The sequence below is a fragment of the Sapajus apella genome, unplaced genomic scaffold, assembly GCF_009761245.1.
Source record: "Sapajus apella isolate SASKATOON/1434 unplaced genomic scaffold, GSC_monkey_1.0 scaffold2, whole genome shotgun sequence".
Lineage (NCBI taxonomy): Eukaryota > Metazoa > Chordata > Mammalia > Primates > Cebidae > Sapajus > Sapajus apella.
The window spans coordinates 29,914,624-29,935,839 of NW_022436942.1; the positions used below are offsets into that span (position 1 = coordinate 29,914,624).

General features: G+C 36.4%; 1 protein-coding gene across 3 annotated transcripts in view; it reads right to left on the minus strand.

The window, feature by feature from the left end:
- Nucleotides 1–21,216, minus strand: part of PTPRR (protein tyrosine phosphatase receptor type R) — a 292,025-nt gene that overhangs the window by 52,316 nt on the left and 218,493 nt on the right. For all 3 annotated transcript variants that reach the window (XM_032295669.1, XM_032295671.1, XM_032295668.1), the window contains 2 exons: nucleotides 14,470–14,656; nucleotides 11,637–11,721 (listed from right to left, as the gene is read on the minus strand). In XM_032295669.1, the coding sequence (XP_032151560.1) occupies nucleotides 11,637–11,721; nucleotides 14,470–14,656 (272 nt within the window). The remainder of the gene's footprint in view (nucleotides 1–11,636; nucleotides 11,722–14,469; nucleotides 14,657–21,216) is intronic.

Genomic DNA, 21,216 nt, shown 5'->3' on the forward strand with positions numbered 1-21,216 from the left:
AGTAATAGGAGCTTCAGTAATAGGAGCTTCTATCCAGGGATGGATAAAGTGGATTTGAGCGATAACGGATCTGGTTTTGGCAAGAGAAATTTCCATTCTGCTTAAAGCTTTAGATTGACTTGTGAAGACCAAGATGCTTATCTGATCTTATAAGCCACAGGTAAAATAGTTCCTGATCACGCCATATGGAAGCAATAGAAGTCTAGGGGATGTCAATAAATTCTGGAAATCAGTGTGAAGAGCTTTAGATGGCATCCAAAAATCCTGTTCATAGAGGCAGGCTTTCATTCAGTTTGAACCAAAACACTTTGCAAAAGACCCTAGCATGTCCTTTTAGATGACCTAAAAGAAGTATGGTGACTACAGGGGTACTTACAGTGGAATAGGTAAGGGCTGTGTGAATCAGGATATAACCTGACTGTGAACAAGGAATTGTGGTCCTCTGCTCATCAGCATGGAAACCTTTTGGGACATGGGCCTTGAACTTATCAAAATTCCTCCTGAAGAGATATGTTGGGGCTACTGGTACTGAAACAAACTACCCTCTTCAGAGCATCCTGGAAACAAGTCCAATCTCAGTCTTGTCCTACGGAGCTTTCAAAATGTAGACACTATGGAGACGGAAGCTAGCACCAAACTTTCAAAAGCACGTCATTTTCCCCTAAGTCTCCTAGAGCTTTAATAGATGTATCTCTACATTTCCCACAGTTGTTGGGCAGGGGCAGATTGACCCTCACTTGCATGAGCCATTTTCAATAAGAACCTTGTATCTTATTTTGTATTTGTAATGTTGTAGTCATTTTTTAGAGTGCCTCCAGGGCAAAACTCCATGACATTGATATGGGCAAAAATTTCTTGGATATGACCCTGAAAGCACAATCAAAGCAAAAATAGATACATGGGATTGCATCAAACTAAAAAGCTTCTGCACAGCAAATCCACAGATTGGGAGAAAATATTTGCAAGTCATACATTAAGAAGGGGCTAATATCCAAAATGTATCAGGAACTCAAACTACTCAATAACAACACATAGTTCTATTAAAACTGGACAAAGATTTGAATAGATGTTTCTGAAAACAAGGCATAAAAATGGCCAACAAATCTATGAAAAAATGTTCCACGTCTTGAATTATCAGAGAAATGCCAATTAAAACCACAATGTCACTTCATACCTGTTAGAATGGCTACTACAAAAAAGACAAAAGATGAATGTTGGCAAGGATGTGAAGAAAAGGGAGCCCTGGTAGTCTGTTGGTGAGAATGTAAATTAGCATAGCCATTTTGGAAAACAGTGTGGAGATTCCTCAAAAACTATGAATGAACTACCATATGATCCAGCAATTCCACTGCTGAGTATATATCCAAAGGAACTGAAGTCAGTATGTCAAAGAGATTTCTGCATTCCTATGTTCACTGTAGCACTATTTACAATAGTCAAGATTTAAAAACCATCAAAGTGTCCATCAACAGATGAACGGATTTTAAAAATATCATCTCTATACATAATGGAGTTCTATTTAGTCTTTAAAAAGCAGAAAATTTTGTCATTTTTGACAGACTTTAGATAGACTTCACAGGCATTATGCTAAATGAAATAAGCCAGGCACAGAGAGACATGATCTTCTTTATGTCTAGAATCTAAAGAAGTTGAACTCATAGAATAGGAGAGTAGAATGGTGGTTAGCAGAGGCCAAGGGAGCAGGGTGAACGGCGAAAGGAGGGATGGTGGTCAAAGGATACAAAGTTTCATTTAGGAGGAACAGGTTCTGGTGATCTACTATACAGCCTGGGGACTATACTTTAATAATAATATTGTATATTTCAAAATAGCTGAGAGGATGGGATTTTACATGTTCTCACCGCAAAGAAACAATAAACATGAGGTTAATGGATATGTTAATATTGGCATGATTTGATCATTCCACAATGTATACATGTATCAAAACATCACATTGTACCCCATAAATATATACAACTGTTATTTTCAGTTAAAAATAAAATAAAACTAAAGAGTAATCTCCAAATAATATAAGCTTTAGCTCCCCTCCCTTCCAAAAAAAAAAAAAAAAAGAAAAGAAAGAAACGAAATCTACCCTTATTGGTAAAACCTCTCATAAAGTTTATCACACCCTTTGTAATGTAGAAAGACTCCTGGTAGGCTGCTTTTTGCTACCTTATCTTTCTCCTCCAAGGGGTCTTGAACACCCATGGAGCTGATTTTTAACATTGAGAGTGAAATTATCTTAATGTTTATACATATCTTCTGTCAATCGTATTGATCAAAACTCTTGGCAGACCACAGAAACAACAAGAAGAAGCTACAGGGAGCCAACAGCACTTATTGAACACACTCCACCAAGAATCTTGTGGGGGAGTGTGCCGGGAGCCTTTGTCTACACAGTGCCCTTAAAGCTTCTTGCCAGGTATGTGTAGCACTTTCTGGCATTTTTGCTGTCAATAGCTCGAGCACACAATAGTATGCAAGGCACATACATGCACATCCAAATATGTATTTTAAGAACAATCCCTGTCTTTCTTTAGCAATAAGATCCCAATTCTGGCTGGGAACTTGGCAGGATGCACAGCTTAAGACTTCCCTTCTTACCATCCCTTGCATTCGTTGTGGCCATGTGACTAAGTTTTCACTTGTAGCATGTGAGAGGAAGTGATGGGTGTGACTATTAGATCATGGAATTAAAGTGGGGAGTGATGTTCTCCTCTACTTCTTATTCCATTTTGCTGCCTGGGATGTGGTTGTAGTGATCAGGATCTCAGACCATGCAAAGGCAATGCCCTGGGGATGGTGAGGTAACCAGAGAGAGAGGAGTCTAGAGGTGTAACATGGCAAAGCTGCCATTTCAACCTGGCAGGTGTACTTGAGAGGGAAGTACATTTCTAAATTATTCAAACCACTGTTATTTGGGTTGTGTTTAATATTATATAAATTTTTTTTTGAAAAAAATTTGAGATAGGAATAGTATTATCATAAAATCAGTTCTGCCTAGGGGGGCATTAATAGAGCAGGTACATTCTAAACATCTAGGGTTTGCATATATTCAGAAGTCAAATTTAGGGTTCTTAGAGTTGGAGTTTGCATGTCCAATAATTATCATGCTTTATAAAAAATAACATTTTAGCAACATAACAAAAGGTAATCATCTTTTAGTCTAAAACTAAGCCCTCAGGTCCCATAACACACACAGTGATTCGGTCAGCCTGGATAGCCCTAAATTGCTTATTGCACTGATTTCCTTTCTCCTGACCTATAACAAATAGCTGACCTGGACAGAAGTGTTTTTCACTATTTGGAAGAAGCTGTCTTTAGTTAGCATATGTAGCAGTTTGTTCACTGACAGCAAAAATATCTGATATTGGTTAGATTTGTTTAATGCTAGCAACATTGTCTTAAATTCTAAAATCACTTTCCATCAAGAGTTCAAAGACTCTTTGTGGACTAAAGCGTTACGGAAAATATGGAAATTATTTTACCAACATTTGAATACATTAATATAACTAATTCATCTCTTTATGATTTCTTTGACTTGGTATACTCTGAGCTTTTTGAACATAGGAATGGGGATTTTTCACCATCTCTGTAAGACCTAGTATCTTACATAGCAGACCTTCAGTGAACGTCTACTGCATTGATTTAAAGATCCCTTCTATTTTTTTAAAAAAGGTCAGTTCTATGTATCCTTCTCTAGCAATTGTTCTATTGTTTTTCTTTCTAGACAGGCAAACTTCTGAGTTTATTATACCCACACTTTCTCCATGCTCATTTGTAACTCAATCCTCCTCATGTACACTCTAATCTATCCCAACCCTAGCACTGCGCAGAGACTGTCCTTGCTAAGGTCACCACTGAACCTTGTGTTGCTAAGCCCAGCGATCCCATTGTGGTATTTTTGTTCATGTCCTCTCTGAAGCATTCAAAAACTGTTGACTGTATATTCTTTTTTCAAGTTTTCTCTTAACCTTAGATTCTGGGACACAACATTCTGGTTTTCCAGCTACCTCTTCAATGGCCTCTTTCCAATCTCCCACTCATTTAATCTGCCCCTTTTCATGTTGCTAATTCTAGGGTTCAATTCTCTTTCATCCTCACTTGATACTCCCTTGTTGAGTGACTCATTCATTCCTGTGACTTTATTACGCACATCCTGAGGGCTCTCAAATACCTACTTCAGACCAGACCAGTCTCCTCATTTATAGTCCAGCTTTTTCTATTTATTTCCTTCTGAATGGACCACAGGTTTGTGAAACTTCTCATGCGCTTCATGTGTTCCTGATAGCTTTCCGCTATCATTTAGGTCAGGTGTGCTGACACAGCTCTACAGTCCGTGCAGAGTTTCTGTGCATTTGGAAATTAGCATATTCTGTCTGTTCTGTCTCCTAAAATATCCTGGGGCCTGTCTTGCCTCTCTGTTTGCATGGCTGTTTTCTTGGACGAGGACTCAAGCATCTCCTGCTCTCCCTGACTTCCATCTTGCTTTTTTCCAACCCATCCTCCTCATAGCTGCCAAAGTGCTCCTTGTAAAACAAAATCTGATCACATGAATCCATTGTCTAAATGTCATCCATAGTTCCCAATTGCCCATAGCAGTATTTCCCAAAATATTTATTATCTGTAAATCATTATTTCCACAAGATATAGAATTATATTATATGACTTATAAGTTAAGTCATCTTTTACAAACAGAGGTTAGTAACCAAATAAATACAGGAAACATTGGATTAAACAAATCTGAACCATATTCTTTTTACTGCAGGACTTCTCAGGGTCTTTAGCATGCTAATGGACCCTGTGAATTTCCAAGAAGGTACTGTATATAATCCTATTTGTCCAGTGGATTCATTTTTATATTTACTGTATTTATATACTTAAGTATTGTAACTATGTACTTTCTGATAATTCAGCTTAGAGCAGCCCTATCCAATAGAACTTTCTTTGGTGATGAAAATACTATCCATCTGTGCTGTCCAAAAATGTAGCCACTAGCTATCAAGCACCTGAAATGTGACTAGTGAAAACTGAGGAACTAAAGTATTAATTTTATTTAATTCATTTACGTGTAAATGGACATAGCCATAAGTGGGTTCTGGTTACTCCACTTGACAGTGCAGGCCTAGAAGATGAATGCCAAGAGAGGTACCTAGCAAGATACAGCAGATCTGTGATGATCATCCCCAAGGCCTCACCAACAGCTGCTTCCCACATGTATCATATAATCTAGCCTCATGGACCTAGGGCAATCTCCCAAATATTCTGTGTTCTTGTAGATTTTATACTTTTGCACATATTGTTTCCTTTGCCTTCTCTGCATGGTAAAGCCTTCCTCATTTCTTAGGGCTCAATTTGGAAAATACTGTCTTTCTGAAGTTCTCCCTGACCTTCTCAGGCAGAATTAGGCATTCCCTTCTTTACTTGGGTCCCCTGAGTTTTTTTTTTTTTTTTTTTTTGACATGGAGTCTCGCTCTGTCACCCAGGCTGACTGGAGTGCAGTGGCGCTATCTTGGCTCACTGCAATCTCTGTGCCTCCCGAGGTTCAAGCGACTCTCTTGCCTCAGCCTCTCAAGTAACTGGGACTACAGACACACGCCACCACGCCCGGCTAATTTTTGTATTTTTAGTAGAGATGGGGTTTCACCATATTTGTTAGGCTGATCTTGAACTCCTGACCTTGTGATCCACCCGCTTAGGCCTCCCAAAGTGCTGGGATTACAGGTGTGAACCACCATGCCCAGCCCTGAGTTTTATTTTAGTATTTACCATCTTGTATTTTAAGTGCTTACATATCTGCCTGTCCTCAATGGAGTGTGGTGAGCCCTAGAGGGCAAAGGTTGTATTTAATTGACTTTTGTATCCTTTGTGATTTCTATTTGGTATGTGGTTCATAGAGGGTTTAATGTCAGAATTACTTTCTATTAGACAGAGTTAAAGCCCTGTTTTTGACTTTCTAGTTTCTTTAATTTACTTAGCAAAGAGGACAAGAAACCTTTAATGCCTTTCAGTATCTACTGATTGTTAGAAGTTTCCATAAACATCCTACATCATTCTGGCTTGAAAAGAGGCCTACTCCCTTCAGTTTTTATAATGCCTATGATGTATGTGATTTACTGGGAAATCTAAAAACTGCTTAGAAACAGTTTCCCTGTCAAGCTGAATGATGTTGGAAATTAGTAATTTATAACATTTTCCAAGCATTTAGAGGTTTCCAAATCCTTTTTTTTAATTAAAGTTTCAGAGAGAGGAGTCTCACTTTGTCGTCGAGGCTGAACTGCAGTGGCTACTCACAGACGCCATCACAACTCACTGTGACCTCAACCTCCAGGGCTCAAGTGATCCTCCTGCCTCAGCCTCCCAAGTACCTGGGACTACACATGTGCACCACCACACTTGGCTACATTTTGTATTTTTTGGTAGGGATGAGGTTTTGCCATGTTTCCCAGGCTAGTAATTAAAAATTTTTTTGTGTGTGTGGATATGGAGTCTTACTATGTTGCCCAGATTGGTCTCAAACTCCAGGACATGAGCCACTGTGTGTGGCTCCAAATACTTCCTTTTAAATGCAAGAATACAATGTATAACTGAGTGTGGGGAAACATAGGTCTAAGAAAAACATTTATAATATGTAGCTTGGACTAAAAACAAAGCCAAAAAAAAAAATGTATCATCATCATCATTTTCATTGCTACAGTTATACTTTTACTTGTTACTCATTCTAAGTCTACATGTTTGTCAAAGTCACTACAATAATTTTTTCTGAACAGGTACTTCTGAGATGTCAAATATTTAGCTTATGACATATAATTTATCTGGTCAGAATCAATAACATTTACAAATATTAATTGAACACTGATCATTTTTCCTTCCTCTCTTCTGTTTATTCCTTTTCTCCTTTCCTTCTCCTTCTCTTTATTCCTTTTTTGCTCTCTTCCTTCCTTTTCTTCCTCTCTCCTTCCTTTTTTTTCATTACTGAACATACACACATATGTTCTTTTATGTTGTTTTCATCATTACTGAACACACACACACGGCATATGGAATACATGATATACCCCTATCCTGGTCTCCCTAAAATACCTTCATCAATATCAGGTCTTCTATTTTACAGACAAAATGGTACCCGGATCCTGATATTTTCATTAGTATCATATCCGATTTTGTAAAAAGCCTTTTCTTTGCTTAGCATTTCCTTTCCAGAAGAAATACAATTTGAGGTTTGAAGTCAAGGGAAAAAACAATTAGATGAGAGAAAACTGTGTCACTGCTAGTGATGGGCAAAAGCGTGGGTGAGAGGAATGAGAAGGTTTTCTTAGATGAATTCAAGATATATTCATATTCATCTTTGACGGATTTAAGAGTTGATCTTGGCAACGCAGGATGGTGACTATATGGATACTTGCCTTTTAAAAACCACATGAAAAATTTGAGAGAAAATTGGACAGGGAATGGTGGCTCATGCCTGTAATCCCAGCACTTTAGGAGGCTAAGGTGGGAGGATCACTTGAGCTCAGGACTTTGAGACCAGCCTAAGCAATGTAGAGTGAGACTTCACTCTATTAAAAATAACAGAAAATTAGCTGGGTGTGGTTGTGTGCATATGTAGTCCCAGCTATTTGGGAGGCTGGGAGGATCACTTTATCTCAGGAGACTGAGACTGCAATGAGCCATGATCATACCACTGCTCTCTGAATTATACTCCAGTCTAGATGACAGAGAGAAAAGAAAAGAAAAGAAAAGAAAAGAAAAGAAAAGAAAAGAAAAGAAAAGAAAAGAAAGGAAAAGAAAAAAAGAATGAAAATGGGGCTCTTGAGTACTTTGCTTTTAGAACTGTAAACTTCTCTACACATAGATGGGACCCCTACTTCCTGGAATTGGTTCTGAGATGAGGAATGGATTCACCTTCGATTAGGTAGGGAGGGAAAGAGAAACCAACACTGGCCCAGGGCTTACTATCAGTTGGAACTTTGATAGGCATTTTACGCACACTATCATTTAATTTTCTCAAGAGCCTTGTAGAAGAGTATTGTTACCACTATTTTTGGGAATAAAGGATGGCACAGGGAGATTAAATATCCTGCCAAGAATTGTAAATGTTTTTGTTGGGTTAGGAAATCAAATCTAATTCCAGTGTCTTGCTTTAGCTATATAACTTGTTGCTTTAATGAGTGGTTCACTTACTTGCATATCTACTCTGTGCTAGGCACTTTATATAATAAAAAAGGAAACATAATTTAAGTAGAAAACATTATTAGACATTAAAATTTTAAATATAAAATGATGGCCTGAGTAAATAGCATTGTACCTATATTATCTTATATTTGTATAAATACATTGACTGCATGAAAGTAATATGCATAAAATTCATTATTATGGCGAAGCACTATTCACAATAACAAAGACATGGAAACAACCTAGATGTCCAACAGTGGATTGGATAAAGCAAATGTGGTACATATACACCATGGAACACTATGCAGTTATGAAAAAAACGTAGTCATGGATGCAACATGGATGCAGCTAGAGGTCATGCTTTCAAGCAAATTAACACAGGAACAGAAAAACAAATATTGCATGTTCTCACTTATAAGTGAGAGCTAAATCCTGGATACACATAAAGATGAAAACAATAGACACTGGGGACTCCAAAAAAAGGGAAAGGGAGAAGGGCTGAGAATCTTCTCATTGGGTACTATGTTCACTGTCTGGGTGTCGAGGGATCAGAAGAAACCAAACAGCAGCATCATGCAATCTACCCTTGTAACAAACCTGCACATGTACCCCCTGAATCTAAAATAAAAATGAGAAATTTAAACTTGTTATTACAGTATATTTTGTTGTGTGCTAATAATTTCCTATTGATGTATGATTTTTTCTACCACTTTTGTTATTTAGTATGTAGACATATTTCATCACTCATATTTACATTGCAAAATAATTTGATGTAAACTTGACTAGCATTTTAATCTGAGCCAAGATAACATTGTCCTTAGAGAAATGGCTATAATTTGTAATTATAAATCAATTTATTTATGATTGATTCTTGGCTATCCATATCTGTTGCAAGGCATTCTCAGAATTGTATAATGTTGCTATTATTATATACAAGCCGTCAAACTTTTAGAACTAAGAAGAGTTTAGTATAGGTTAAAACTATAAAAACAATCATAATGTTTAACATCTTGATCATTTAATAATCATCATTTTATGTAATATTTCAAGTCTACCTCATATTACAGTCTAAAATCATAAAGAACATCTTTGCGTATTCATTCCAGGCTTTTTGGATACTTCCACCCAACAGCATAACTTTTCTAAGCTATATATCCTAAACTATATTTTGTGCAACGGGGGTGGTGGGTGGGGCATTCAGGCAGCAGACATTTTCAACAGAAAATCCATCATTTGCAACATCAGCTGTCAGCACAGGTGCCTGCATCCAGCAGTCCAACCAGTTCTGTGAACGGAAAAGCTGACACAGGACTACGAAGCAGTTGTCTGATACCATTGGGCAGGAAATGGAGAAGGCTGAACTTTGAAATAATCCTAATAATTTCCAAATCCTTCCAAAATTAGATGATGATTTGGATATATATAATTGTAAGGATGTATATTCCCTTATTACTGATGTTTGGTATATTTTAGATGAAAATTTTAAGAGAGTGAGTGAGAGAGAGACAGACAGAGAGACAGACAGAGAGACAGACAGACAGACACTACTAATACTAACACTCAGCACTTTTATCCCCTTAGGCCAAGTGTAGTCATAAAATAACTTTCAACAGTGACTCTGCCTTAGGTAAATAGATTTAACCATATAGACCAGTTAAAAGTATGTTACAGTTTAACAATGTATTTCCAATTCCACCAGAAGTGGAAGGCCAAAGACAATATTAACAGTAATTCTTTAATTAGTTTATTTCATTATAGCACTGTTACTATGGATATAAAGAATTTGATGTCTTATGAGTGAATTAATGAACTAAATTATCAAGATTACTACTTCAGTATCAAAACTTAAAAAGTCTTTGTGGCTCCATCTTTCCTGAGCTTTGTCATGAGATGTTTATGGATTTTGCCAAAACTCCAGCTACATCTGTTTGTTTAGTCATAGGAAATATTACTTCCTCTTCAATTTTTTTTGCCTAATTTCTCTAGGTAGAATTAATTACTCGGTCCTCTCTGAACTCCTATACTGCTTGGGCAGTATCTGTACTCTGTCCTGTGCACTGAGCATCATTACCATTTATATGACTCTCCTTTCTAGTTTGTGACCTCCTTGATTTTATAGACTTGTTTCTTATTTCTTACTGGTCAGTGGCATTCAGGTCATTGCTTGACATTAATAATTTCATGGAGCTCAATTTAGTTCCACATTCTCAAAGTGGATCCTGGTTTCATCTGTATCGGAATCACCTAGGTGTTTGCTAAAAGTAGTTTTCTGGGCTCAACAGCACATCTACTTAAACAAAATCCCTGGGGTTGGGCAGAAGACTAACAAGGACTCTAGGTCATTGTTATGCACAGTGACTTTTTTTGGTAATAGTTTTATTGAGAAATAATTCACATTCCACAGAATCCTCCCATTTCGTGTGCTATCACAACTTCTTTTTAAACTTTCAGAGTTGTGCAACAATCACTGTAAACCAATTTTATAACATTTCAATTAACCCCAAAATAAATACCAGGTCATTCAACAGTCATTCCCCATATCCCCTAATGCTAAGCAACCACTAAGATATTTTCTGTCTCTATGGATTTGCCTATCTGGACATTTCATATAAACGGACTATAAAATATGAGGTCTTTTGTGTCTGGCTTCTTTCACTTAGCATAATGTTTTCAAAGTTCATTCAAGGTTCATCAGTACCTCGTTCCTTTTTATTGATTCTATTGTGTAACTATGCCACATTTTATCTATCCATTTCTCAGCTGATGGTTGCCACTCTTTGACTATTATGAATAATGCTGTTATAAATATTTTTGTAACATTTTTGTGTGAACACGTTTCATTTCTTTTGGGTAATATTTTCCTAGAATTAGAGTGTCCAGGTCCATATAGCAACTCAGTTTTGAGTCAATGTTTGTACATGGAGTGAGGCTGAGTCTCCAACTTCATTTTTTTGCATGTGGATATCCAGTTGTTTCTGTTCTATTTGTTGAAAAGACTCCCTTTTCCCAATGAATTGTTTGACCCGTTGACTAAAATCAGGTAGCCATAACGTGTGGCACAACAAAATTTTAAAATATGTGTCTATTGGAATTGTGACCTGGACATTATAACAAGAGTAAAAAAGTAAAATCATTAAGCTCAGATAACATTAATGATTATTCATATTGACATGTGTTTGTAATTCCAAATTTGGTGTGAATGTGGGTGTTGTAAGAATTGGAAATGCTGAGGTAAGGGTGAATAGGAAGACTTGCGCTTTGCAAGGCAAATTATTATTATTATTTATGCTTTAACTTCTCGGATACAAATGCAGAATGTGCAGGTTTGTTACATAGGTATACACGTGCCATGGTGGTTTGCTGCTCCTATCAATCCATCATCTACCCTAGGTATTATCTTAATGCTATCCCTCCCCTTTCCCCCCATACAATGCAAACTATTACATCAAGAAGCTTACTTGGCAAAATGGTCTTATAGCGATTTTTACTTCCATGACGTGGAATATCAATTTCTTTGGGATCCACAAAGTTCATTGGTATTTCCTGCAAAAATAAATGGTATCAAATTAGTGTATCTAATACTGTCACAAAGAAAATCTTCACAGCAGGCCATCTGATCCAGAGTTCTAATGGACTTCAAAGCCACTTAAAAACAACAGACCTACCACCTCTGGTGGACCAACACCCTTCCTTTCCTAAACATATCAGCTGCATCCGGACAACCTGTCTTCTAAGAAATAGTTCTGTGTGTTAGAAAATATTGCTTAATATGTAGTCAGTAAGGAGACATATAACACTGGTTAGATTTTAAGAATCCTGTTGTGACATAGTTGCTAGAATGATTAGACAGATGCTAAAAAGTGAATTTTTGAAAAAACAATGTATTCAAATATATTCTACTCTTTATGTAAGTTCAGTACCAAAATTTTACCATAATAAATTATCTTTTCACACTAATAGTGGCTCTTTTAGGATTACTAAAACCTCTTTCCCAAAATGGTAAACATAAAGGGCTTTTTTGTTAACTCAGGTGATGATGACATATATTTTTTTTTAATTGAACTGTTCTATTTGTAGTTGTAAATGGAATGTTTCAGTGAAGGGCATTTAAACACTGTTTCTCCCACTTAAGATTAATATTCTTATTCTGTCAGAGTATACATTATGTGCCTCAAGTGGCTGGACAGGGGACAATAGGAACAGAGTTGGCTGTATGTAAGCACATTAAATCTAAAAAGCTGAGCATCAGCAGCTAACCAGGACAAAGAAAGCAACAAGCCAAAGTTTACAGAAGGGTCCAAACAAACATTTGTTTAAGGATTTGATTATACAAAACAGTATTTTCTCTAACTTTGATAAAATTAATGTGAAACAAAACTTTTATTTAATGACTGATAAATATTAAATCTTTGATCACATAAAATAATATTTTTACTACTTAAACTTTCTCCAGTGGAAAATTTAACAGTCTAATATTCATTGAAATGGAAGAAATTGTCTTTAATTCAAATTATTCTAGCTTTCAGCCAATCTGAAAATTTGAGAAAAGCTGGACTATGCTATGAATTTGAGACTTCGCCTACAGAGAGAAACAGCTTTTTGCTTATTAACTTATTTTTAGAGATGGGATCTCACTCTGTCACCCAGGTCAGTGTGCAGTGGCACAATCATAGCTTACTGTAACCTCAAACTCCTGGGCTCGAGTGATCCTCCCATCTCAGCTTTCTGACTAGCTGGGATTACAAGGCACAAGCCACCACACCTGGTCCCAGCTTACTTTTAAAATATTTTTTCCATGCTTGCACTATGTTAGCTATCCATGATATTTATCCCTATTCTCTGCTCCAACTAAATGTTTTAACTTCTTAGTTCCAAGTTATCAAACTAAGCATAACTCTTGAATATTCAATGGAAAACACATGTTCATGTTTGGTCATCTGAAGCATGTCAGCGTCTTTGGGCAAAGCCACAAAGGTAATATCTGTATTTCTCCCCTTCTTCCTTCTCATCTCCTGTTTCTGACACACACTGACAATGTGTCACCTTCCAGCATTCTCTTTCTCCTGGGTACTCCTTCTTGGCCTTCAATTTCCTTTCAGGGAAGCAGGCTATGATAAGGGCTTATTTCATAAGCAAAGAGCTGTCTGCAGTTCTAGAAAAAAAAGCACTACTAGCTGTGTGACCACTGACTTGTTCTTTCATTCTTACAGGTCTCATTTTCCTCACATGTAAAATATGATACACCACAAAGTCCGAGTTTTAAAACTCCATGTTTGTATTTTACTTTGGACACTTAACAACAGCTGGTGGGGCTAATAGTAGATCCAACCTATTGTTGAATCTTTCACTGTTAGGGTGGCTGCAAATACCTAAACTGACCCTAGAATATTCAATTTATTGTACTCAACCATTATGGCTTAAGATGTGCAACTGATTTAAGATGCAAGGTGATTTATAAAGTGAATTATTTCCCTTGGGCAACAATTCGACCTAAGAAGATTTAATCTGACTTCATGTTCTCTGAGTAGATATGTTATCTTGCTTTAAACTTTCACCAGCAACACTGGTATGTCTAAAAATGAATTCACTATTCTTTTTAGCCCACACTTGGTCTTCCGCCTGTGTTCCTTATTTCGTTAAAGGGCACCATATGCACTCTGTTGGCCAAGCCAAAAACAATCCCTGACTTTTCCATTACTTTTGGCTGCCTCATTCAATTAATCCCACTTCTTGTAGATTCCTACAGATTCTATTTTCTCTTCTACGGTATTAGTGTAGGCCACCACCGCAGTTCCACAGGATTAATGCTAGAGCCTCTCAACTGCTCCCTTTTAGTGCCTACTTTACCGCAAATTGATCTTTCTAAAACATAGATAAAGTTCAAGTTCCTAAATATGTATTAAGGCTTGGGTTTCTTTTCTACTTCTGAGGCTCAACTTTTGCCACTTCCCACCTTGATTTTAACGTCCCAGTTAAACCAAACAGTTTAATTCCCCAGACAGTGACAGCAAGACTATTCTTTGTCCTGGAATGCCCCTTCTCCGCCCAGCTCCCTTATACCACTTCTTTGCCTGGCCAATTCCTGCAGATTCTGCCTTAATTTAGCTCTTACATTCCAGTTTGAATACTTGTCAACAGTGGATGAGACTGAGAGTGAATCTAAAACCATTTCACTTTGCCATTTGTTTATTGCAGGCTGCTTAAGGATAGAACAGTGTCATTTCCATATGTCTCTAGCGCCCTGTGTATCAAAATACCTACTGAAGGGCGAATAGTAAGCAGAAGGCTCACCATGAATTCACTTTGAAGTAAATGTGAACTTGCCACGACGTCCCTCAGCTGTGACCTTGTGAGAATTCGGCTGGCTGACTGCAGGTACTCCATTGCTACCTTCTCCCGTGGGGTTGGTATAGCCACAAAGGGTTCGATGTTCCCCAAGCTACTCATGTCCAATGTAAGAGACACGTTGGACCCTCGTCTACATTGGAGAAGAATGTTATGTTTAAACACCACATAATTCCCTTTATTGCTTTTCTTTCTGCACATGCACACAATTCAGTGAGAACTTTTACAGAATTAACAACCAACTACATTTTCTCTTTTTGCACCATGGCTAGGCATAGCAACTACTCATAGCTCCTTTACAGGAAAATAACAATTTTGTTGTTGGAAAGAACTCTAAATTGAGGAAAAAATGCTGTAATTTATTAGTACATATACTTATTACAGAAATCATAGATTGGCTAATAATATTAAGTGAAAAATTTAGGAAAAGTAAAAAAAAAAATTTAGGAAAAGCTATATATTCTGAGTGAATTCCTAGAAGTTGCCTTCTGGGGCCGGGTGTGATAGTTCATGCCTGCAATCCCAGCAATTTGGGAGGCAAAGGTGGGTGAATTGCCAGAGCTCAGGAGTTCAAGACCAGCCTGGGAAACATGGTGAAACTCCCTAGAGACAAAACATACAAAAGTAGCTGGATGTGGTGACCCACACTTGTAGTCTCAGCTACTAGGGAGGCTGAGGTGAGAGAACCACTTGAGCCTGGAAGGTTGATGCTGCTGTGAGCCGTGATGGTGCCACTACATTCCAGCCTGGGCAGCAGAGGGAGACTATGTCTCCTAAATAAATAAATGAAACAATAGATAAAAATACAAAAAAAAAAAAAAAAAGATGGCTTCCGTATCCTCTATTTATGTGTGTATATATGCACGCATATGTGAATTGACATGCAAATTCATTTAATTTTGTGGCAAATGTATAAGGGGCCACAGAAATCACAGTCCCGGAGGAGGTGCAGCAGCCGGAAAAAAAAAAAAAAAAAAAAAGAAATCACAGTCCCTTAAAATTAGTTACAATTTTAAGGTTACAAGGCAAGGTGATGCTCTTACAACTTATACAGACCCTGAATCCTGAGCAGAAAGTAGGAATGCCTTTTATAAGTAATATTAGTTGTGTGGAACCCAGGGGTAACTATAAAACAGCTGTGAGAGACTGAGGATTGAAGTCAGAGAAGGTGTTCACAAGAACTGTTACATTTAAAGGGGCTGTAGGTGTGTGTCAGATCAAATATGGTGTCAAGAAAGTGGAGATCAGGGAACAACAGGCCAAAATAAATGAGAGTAAAGATAGTAACAGTAGATGCTAGACTCAGCAAATGATTCCCCCTGGTATTTTAATACTTACTCTGGAATGCAACATTAAGAAATATTACAGTGGCCTGAGCTTAATTTCAAACAGTGGAAATTTATTAGAATATACATCAACAACAATAAAATTCATTAAGGAAAATCTGTCAGGTTTTGTTCTCTAACGAATCTGCCTCAGATTACATTCTATAATATGATATCTAATGTCACTTTTGTTAATTTCTAAATGGTTTGTAATTGGGAATTTAATTTCTACTTTAATTTGATGGATATCTGTGTGTTTGGACATTTATTTTCCTTATAATTTCCAGTTATAGCTCATGGAAATTAGAGGATGGCTGGCCTTTTAATGGTTGAACTTCTTGATTTTTTTTTTTTTGAGATAAACACTGTAACAACATTTTCTAAATATTTCACAGATATTTTGCTGGCAACTAGTTTGAGTATGTGTATATGTTTATAAGTGTCTATCTGCACTTATTATACTTGTATATTTTATTCAAGATATTACTGTATTCCAATCTATTATTTATTTCCTTTTTCTCTTCTAGATTTGTCAAAGCCTAAGATATGTATGTGAGTCTTCCACAATAACCATATTTGTTATTTTTCATTCTAACAGTTTTTACCTTGTACATTGCAGCCACTGTGTTATTTGAAGGGATTTGTAGTCATATCCTCACTGTAAATTTTATCAATATTACTTTCTTTCCTGTTAATTTGATATTTGCCCTAACACCTGGTTTTAAAAAATGAATATTGATATCCCTACATATTTTGGGGAGGCATGTTCCTGAAAACTTTTTCTCATCCTATTATTAACTCTTTTGGATCACTGGGTTAGGGATTAGGGAACAGCATTTATTCTAGATGCTCATAAAATATTGCCCACCTAATAGAAGGATATTTTTTCCCACTCCACTTTTTCTTTTTTGGTTTTTGGTGGTGGTTAACAGGGCTCCTGTGCTTCTGAGTAGAGGGCAAATAGTTGAAGAAGAGCAAAGAATGGTTCCACTCATGGACCAAGAATTTTAATCTATTTATAGTGGGAAAATAGTTTTTAAAATTTTTTAATTCACTTCTGGATTTCAAGTTGATAGACAATTCTTCCTGATTCTGATAATAGTTTGACTATTGGTCCCAATATTTAGGGCATTTGTGAGAATTCAGCTTTTGCAGGCTTTATAGATATTTTAGTATGAAGGTGGGAGAGGCTGCTTAAGGGATTGCTAATCATATGCCGTATAAAAATCACCATGCCGTTTGGTCAATTTTCAGCCTCAAGGGACAAAAGCGTCTACACCCTGTCAATGGAGTGATGCCCGTGCTATAGATGGTGAGGTCTCTTCCATCTAGAGTGGTCAGAGCAGATTCATGGGGTAGAAGTCATTTAAGCTGAGCTTTGAAAGCAAGTGTTCAATAGGTAAGTTCTTGGTAGGGAGTTAAAGAACCTGGTAGGAAAATAGAGTAGGAGAATAAGTTGATACAACTTTGAGAAACAGCATAGAAGCAGTCTGAGCTAGGGTTCTCTTGTATAAAAATGTATTTTGGAATTGGGGGGCAGGACTATGTAACAGAGATGAGAGAGAAGCTACAGTCATAGACACTATAAGGCTACAAAAAGCCTGAAAAAAGCCCAGGTATGGTGGCTCACACCTGTAATCCCAGTACTTTGGGAGACTGAGGCAGGAGGATCACTTGAGGCCAGGAGTTTGAGACTGGCTGGGGCAACATAGCAAGACCCTGTCTCTACAAAAAATAAAATGTAGGTGTTGTGGTGCATGCTTGTAGTCCCAGCTATTTGGGAAGATGAGGTGAGAAGGTTGCTTGAACCCAGGAGTTCTAGACTACAGTGAGTTAAGATTGCACCACTGCTGTACTGCAGCCTAAGTGATAGAGTGAGACCCCATGTCGGAAAAAAAAAAGCCAGAAAAAAGAGGATCCAGAACATCATCAGGATGTATAGACTTCTGTTTTGACTTCCCACAGCATACACTGCCTTAACCTGGGAGTTTAGAAGCCTTTGAGATCCATGTCTAAGGTCTATTTGATTTAATGAGTTAATTTCTAAGGATTCTGTGGTAAGCAGAGAGCCATGGAAGCATTTTCATGCCAGCTGATTTGGTAAGGAAGGATGACTTTTGTCTTGCATGGGAAGAAAGAAGGAAAACTATTTACTAAATATCTGTTATTTGTCAAACACTGCTCTAAGCACTTTCACATGATGTTTTGCTATTCATAGCAGCATTCTGAGGTATTATTTGCCCCCACTTTACAGGTGGAGAAATAAGGAATTTAAGAAAACAACAGTGAGGTGAAGATTTGATTCAGGTTAGAATACAAAGCACAAGCTCTTTCTACTTTCCTACCCAAGTGCAAGGGTATGGTGGGCAGATTATGTGAGACTCTATGTGGCCCACATGGGATTGGGAGTCAGCTGTGGAGAGAAGGTCAAGATTACTGAAGTGTAATGTGGGGGCAGATCAAATTTTCAGGGTACAAATTTGATCTTTACAGTCATATATATCTGAGCTCAAAATTTGCCTTTCCATGTCCTTGTGGTGGACCTTTGGTCAGACTCTTTAGCCTCATTGCATCTCAGTTTTCTCCTCCTTTGTAAGATGAATGATTAAATGTACTTATTTCCAAGAGTTATGACAAGGGTTGATCAGATAATGTAAGTAAACTGCTAATAAAAAGTGATGTTTGGCTATTATCAAATCTGAGGGTAATAATGAACCAAGTCCTACTTAACTATTACCTTTTGATTCTCTAAGGAATCTATTTTAGGAGGTCATAACCAAAGTGCAAAAATGGTTTTTACTGAAATTAATGTTTTGAAATCAATGGATAAAATCTACACATTTGATGTCTACACTAAGGCAATTTCTACACTAAAGAAAAAATACACCCTTCTTGGTAACCCTGTTTATCTTAAAGTTTCCTTTTATTATAGCAAATCCATTTCCCCTGAATTCTAAACAATTTCAGAGCACTTCACTTCAGCACTTCAGACAATGTCTCCAAGCTCAGTTATGGAGTTAAACTTGCACAGGCTGTTAATTTCACCGAGAGCATTTTCCACAAAACAGCCCTTATCATGGCAAGACTCTTCTATTGAGGCTATGAAATACTGTACTAGGATGTCATTAACTTGGAAAAAATCTCTGCTTTTGTAAATTCTTATTTTCAAGGAACAAACAATATTTAGGCTAATTGAAATGTAGTGGAAATAGGAAATATAATCAGTAGAATCAACTTAAAAATGTTAAAATATTTGGAGATTTTTTAGTCATGTCTTGTGTTTGGGGATAAGAGATTAAATAAATGACCATTTATATATTACAGTGTTATTTTTTCATTATAAAAGTAATGCATGATCATTGTAGAAAATTTGTAAAATTTAGAAATTTTAAAAAAGAAATTTAAATTCATTTATACTAGCATTTAAATCGACTCAGTTTTGCTATTTTATAGACAGTAATGACAGTGGCTTATTGTTTTAATTTTCATTTCTTTGGTTAGACATGAGGATAAATACATTTTCATATGACTATTGTTTATAGGTTCTTATCTTTTATTCATGTTCTTTCCTAATTTTTATATTGTGACATTAATACATTTGTTACATGTTATGACATATATAAGTAATACTAATTATTTTTCAGATGTATCTGTTGCAAATATACAATTTGGTACCTTAAAACACTGAAGATTTAAACAAATTTATGTTCAATTTAATATAATAATCTTTTCCACTGTAGTTTTTTGCACTGCTTTAATACATAAGAATTCTCCTCCTGAAAGTTCAATTTTTTAAAGGCTAATCTATTAATCTATTTATAATTTATTTTGGAATATGGTAAAGAAAGAATCACCTAGGTTTTTTACCCTAAAAATAGGTTATCAGCATTTCTATTTGGTAATTTACCAAATACTGTATTGAACAATCTAGAGAAGGAATGTGCTTTTAAAAATAGGAATGTTAGGTTTTTAATTAGTTTTCACTGAATAATGACCCGGAGGAGAAAATTGCATTTTTTGAACTTAGAGGATATGGAATTTTTTCCACAGCATCCATAAGCTAAAATGGTAAGAAGTGAAGACAGAATTATAAAGACATTTCAAAACAAGATAAACATATAAAGTTAAGGGAAAATTCTAATTAAGACATATAAAAAAAACTACAGAATTTAGAAAAAGAATTGAAATAAATAAAAGGAGAACTATGCCTTTAATAAAAAAGGAACATGGAAAGTAAGAACACAAACTCTGCTGAAAGCTTTACTTTAATTTTGTCTTGGAACTGTGTGCAAACTGTTCAGCCTTTTTAATGCCTCACGATTGCTGTTGGAAAAACGGGAACATAAGAAAAAGCTTTATCAAGCTCCTGTTGTAGCACCAATTATTATTTATGCCAAAAACTAAATAAGAGGGAGGAAATTCAAAAGATACCAATGCAAACAATTGAAGGAAAAAGCAAATTCTTAGGGAAAGGTAAAAGGAATGCAATAAACAACATGTTAATTGTAATCAAGTAAAAAGGAAAATATGTATAAATATTATGGGCCAGGGAGACACGTCCATTCAGCAAGAGAATATAAACAACTTTGGGTAAAAGTTGTTCAATTTTAATGACATCAGTGTCTAATGACTTAGAGGTGGGAAGAAAACATAGCTAAAAATATAGCAACATTACAACTGAGTGTTGGAAAAACTCAGAAGCCAGGCATTTATTTTCCCGGTAGTTGTGGAACATAATGTTAGATTTTAGAAGCTGGATTTAGGCAGAAAAGGTTAAAAATTTCGAGTATCATGTCTACAAGCGCTAATTCTCAGTCACGCTACTTTTTTTTTGGCTGTATTTTGGCCACTGAGAACAGTGAGACTTGAAGTAGTATACCTCATTTAGCACCCAATAAAGAATGGAAATGGAATTTAGAGAACAAAATAAAACAAATGATCATTTTTTCTTGTAGTCCCGGAAGATGTAGTTCTGAAACTATTGGATGATGAAATTAAGTTTCAGTGGGAAATGGTGGCAGCTGCTTATCTTGAAGTACTTGAAATGAGAACGGAAAAATATGGATGTTAAAGATTATAAGAAGAATTATTACGGAATGAAAGCAAACAGATTTGACCTCTGAGAGCTTTTTTTTTGGTTTTGTAAAAGCATACGTAATTTATCTAGATCTGTCTTCATTAGTGTAAACATCAAATCTTATGTGGTGAGAAGCAAGAACTTTAATGCTGATATTCTCTTCAGATCTGAAAATGTGGTCCTGAATCCTTTAGTCCAACTATTCATCCTTGTGTGTTACAGTGGCCATGAATCTGACAACCTTGGCTTGATCATAAAAAGTGACCTTAAACCCTCTCACCCCCAACTTAA